The sequence below is a fragment of the Arvicola amphibius genome, chromosome 10 (assembly GCF_903992535.2).
Source record: "Arvicola amphibius chromosome 10, mArvAmp1.2, whole genome shotgun sequence".
NCBI classification, from domain to species: Eukaryota; Metazoa; Chordata; class Mammalia; order Rodentia; family Cricetidae; genus Arvicola; species Arvicola amphibius.
In genome coordinates this window covers 26,953,436-26,956,231 of record NC_052056.1, presented here as the reverse complement: position 1 = coordinate 26,956,231, position 2,796 = coordinate 26,953,436, and the positions used below count along the sequence as shown (strand labels likewise).

Sequence of the window (2,796 nt, the reverse complement as noted above, 5' to 3'; positions counted from 1 at the left end):
CTGATACTTTGTCAAAGCTCTTACCCACCAAGTTGTTTCTTATTAATTATTTGTTTTATTTCTATAGCAGAAATTGTATAAGCAAGTTTGCCACAGTACATGTTGTTATTGTTGTATTATAAGAAAATTAGAGAGAATGTTTTTACTCTAAATAATTGAATCATAAATTGTAATTGTCAAAACACTGCATAACACCAAATCTTGCTACTCTACAAGGTATATCCTGGCCTCAATAAACTGAAATAACTTTTAAGAGCACATGCATGTAATTCAAGCACTTGGGATGCTGAGACCACATAATAGCATAACGTTTAAAGCCAGCTGGTCTACTGAGCCATATAGCAAAATTTTGTTCAAAAAATTTACTATGTTATAATTGTTTGTTTAAAAAGTTAGATGTCGCTTCGAGCGACAGCGACGCAAGATGGCAGCCACCACAGGCTCGGGAGTAAAAGTCCCTCGAAATTTCCGACTGTTGGAAGAGCTGGAAGAAGGCCAGAAAGGAGTAGGCAACGGCACAGTTAGCTGGGGTCTAGAGGACGACGAAGACATGACACTTACAAGATGGACAGGGATGATAATTGGGCCTCCAAGAACAATTTATGAAAACCGAATATACAGCCTTAAAATAGAATGTGGGCCTAAATACCCAGAAGCACCTCCATCTGTAAGATTTGTAACAAAAGTCAATATGAGCGGCGTGAGTAGTTCAAATGGCGTGGTGGACCCTAGGGCCATAGCAGTGCTGGCCAAGTGGCAGAATTCCCACAGCATCAAAGTCATCCTGCAGGAGCTTCGACGCTTGATGATGTCAAAAGAGAACATGAAGCTGCCACAGCCACCAGAAGGACAGTGTTACAGCAATTAGTCACCAAGGCCCAGGCCTCCCCTCCCCAGTCCAACCTAAGTCTTCATTTTCCACAGTAGTGAATTTTCTAGATTCATCTTGTAGACCTCAAAGTCCTGGAGAGGAAGCGCCACTGAGACTTCATCCTGAGACACTGTTCTGATACTAATTTCTGTCCATTTGAAATACCTGAGTTGTGCTGTGTAACGTCTTCTGTCGAGTGGAACCGCTGGCTGCCTAGTTGAACTTCTGGGATCAAGAAGGTGTGTTGAAATCAGTTTCCTTTGGGAGCGGTGGGCACAGCTAACGCAACTGTGAACAGACACGTCACACAATCACCTGCTGCTGACACATGGCCTGTGTCTGCCTTTGCCCGCCCCGCCCTCCTGCCACAGCTGTGTGGTGGCCCTTAGACTAGATGGGAAGGCTTCAGGTAGCAGCCGTGGGACTACTGCTGGGTTTGGGGTGCTTTGGCTGTACCCCGGCTTCCTTAAGTCTTAAGTGATGCCCCGTCCAAGCCATCGTCCTCCCCCATTCCTCCACTCCCGCCCTTGGCCAAGGCTTAGATTGTAACCCTCCCCTCCCTCTGAAATTGGCCGTGGGTGAGGAATTCAGGGCTTCCCGTCTCCCCACCTTTATCAAGGGGTGCTGCTTTCCCCCTCCTCAACTCCCTTGTTGCCCATCACCACCCAACACTTGCTGTGGCCAGAAGCCATCAGATGAGGTTGGAAGAGCCTGGCCTCCCTCACTTAGCTCTGGACCACACATTACCTGCCACCAGCCTGGGAAGGGGGTGCTGGGTCCCCAGCCCTGCTGCCACCATCAGCCGATGCACTTTGAGCTCAGGTCTCGAGGTGAACAGAGCAGTCACGAGGCAACAAACCTGCCAGCGCTCAGGGTCCTTGGTGATTCCGCCTAGAGAAAGGCCATGCGGAGAGTCCTAAGCGCACGGGGTTCTGTGTCGGTTCCTTTTCTCATAATCGCTTTGCTTTTACAAACTGAAGAGGTTTGGACAGGGCTCCCTGGCCACCCATAAGGTCTGATGTGGAGCCTGACAGCTGGACTCAGGTTTCAGTGTTGCTGCTCCTCAGACCCTCGGCAGGGACCTGGAGGAGCTCCGTGTCCCGAGTTTTCAGTGGGCCTGGCCTCCTGGCTCATTGCCATGTTCCCCACTCTGTTCAGGACCACTAAATGTTGAAATATGGATGCATACTGAAATAAAGGCAATTTGTTGTGTTGCAAAAAAAAATAAATAAAAAGTTAGATGTCATACATGAAATATTTTAGAATTTTGTGTTTTAAAATGATTATAATATAAATAATAAGGCAATTTCAACATGTTTGTATTAAGCTTTATTACGCCGTCCAACTATTCCCAGAAGTGGGGTCTATCCTTGAGTGTTGATGACATATTACCTTTCTATTTTTGTGGTAAAACACTATGATTGAAAAAAATTAGAAAAGGAAGATTGGGGTGTTATCACAGTCTAGAAATGTAAGAATCCATTTGGAAAAACAGAGTCTCGGTGTTGGGATCAGGAAGCTGATGACTCACATCTTCAAACCACAAACGCAAGGCAAAGAATGCACTAAGAATGATGCAAGTCCTTGAGATCTTACAGTTTCCTCCACTGACATAGTTCCTCCAAAGTTTCATTTGTGAGCCTACATTCCCAGGAAAATCTTTAATCAAAACTGGGCAGACATGCTAAGCCAGGCTAGCAGGTTGACTTTTGAAGTCACAGAAACTATAACTCATCACTGCACTTTAAAAGCAACTCTCACAGGTAATTGCATACGTAACAATGAAATACATCATATATTGTTATAAAAAATAGAACATTTACTCTTTTGTATTGTGAAACATAACAGAGAAAAAGGGACAATCAAAATAATTTTCTAAAAATACACAATATCCAATTAAGATATAGAAAGTTATATAATTGCAA

General features: G+C 44.6%; 1 protein-coding gene across 1 annotated transcript; it reads left to right on the top strand.

The window, feature by feature from the left end:
* The first annotated feature begins 424 nt into the window (after positions 1–424).
* On the top strand, positions 425–1,904 carry LOC119825206 (ubiquitin-conjugating enzyme E2 variant 1-like). Its single transcript, XM_038345939.1, has one exon. The coding sequence runs from the start codon at positions 425–427 to the stop codon at positions 866–868; it is 444 nt and encodes a 147-aa protein (XP_038201867.1). The 3' UTR covers positions 869–1,904.
* Positions 1,905–2,796: the final 892 nt, after the last annotated feature.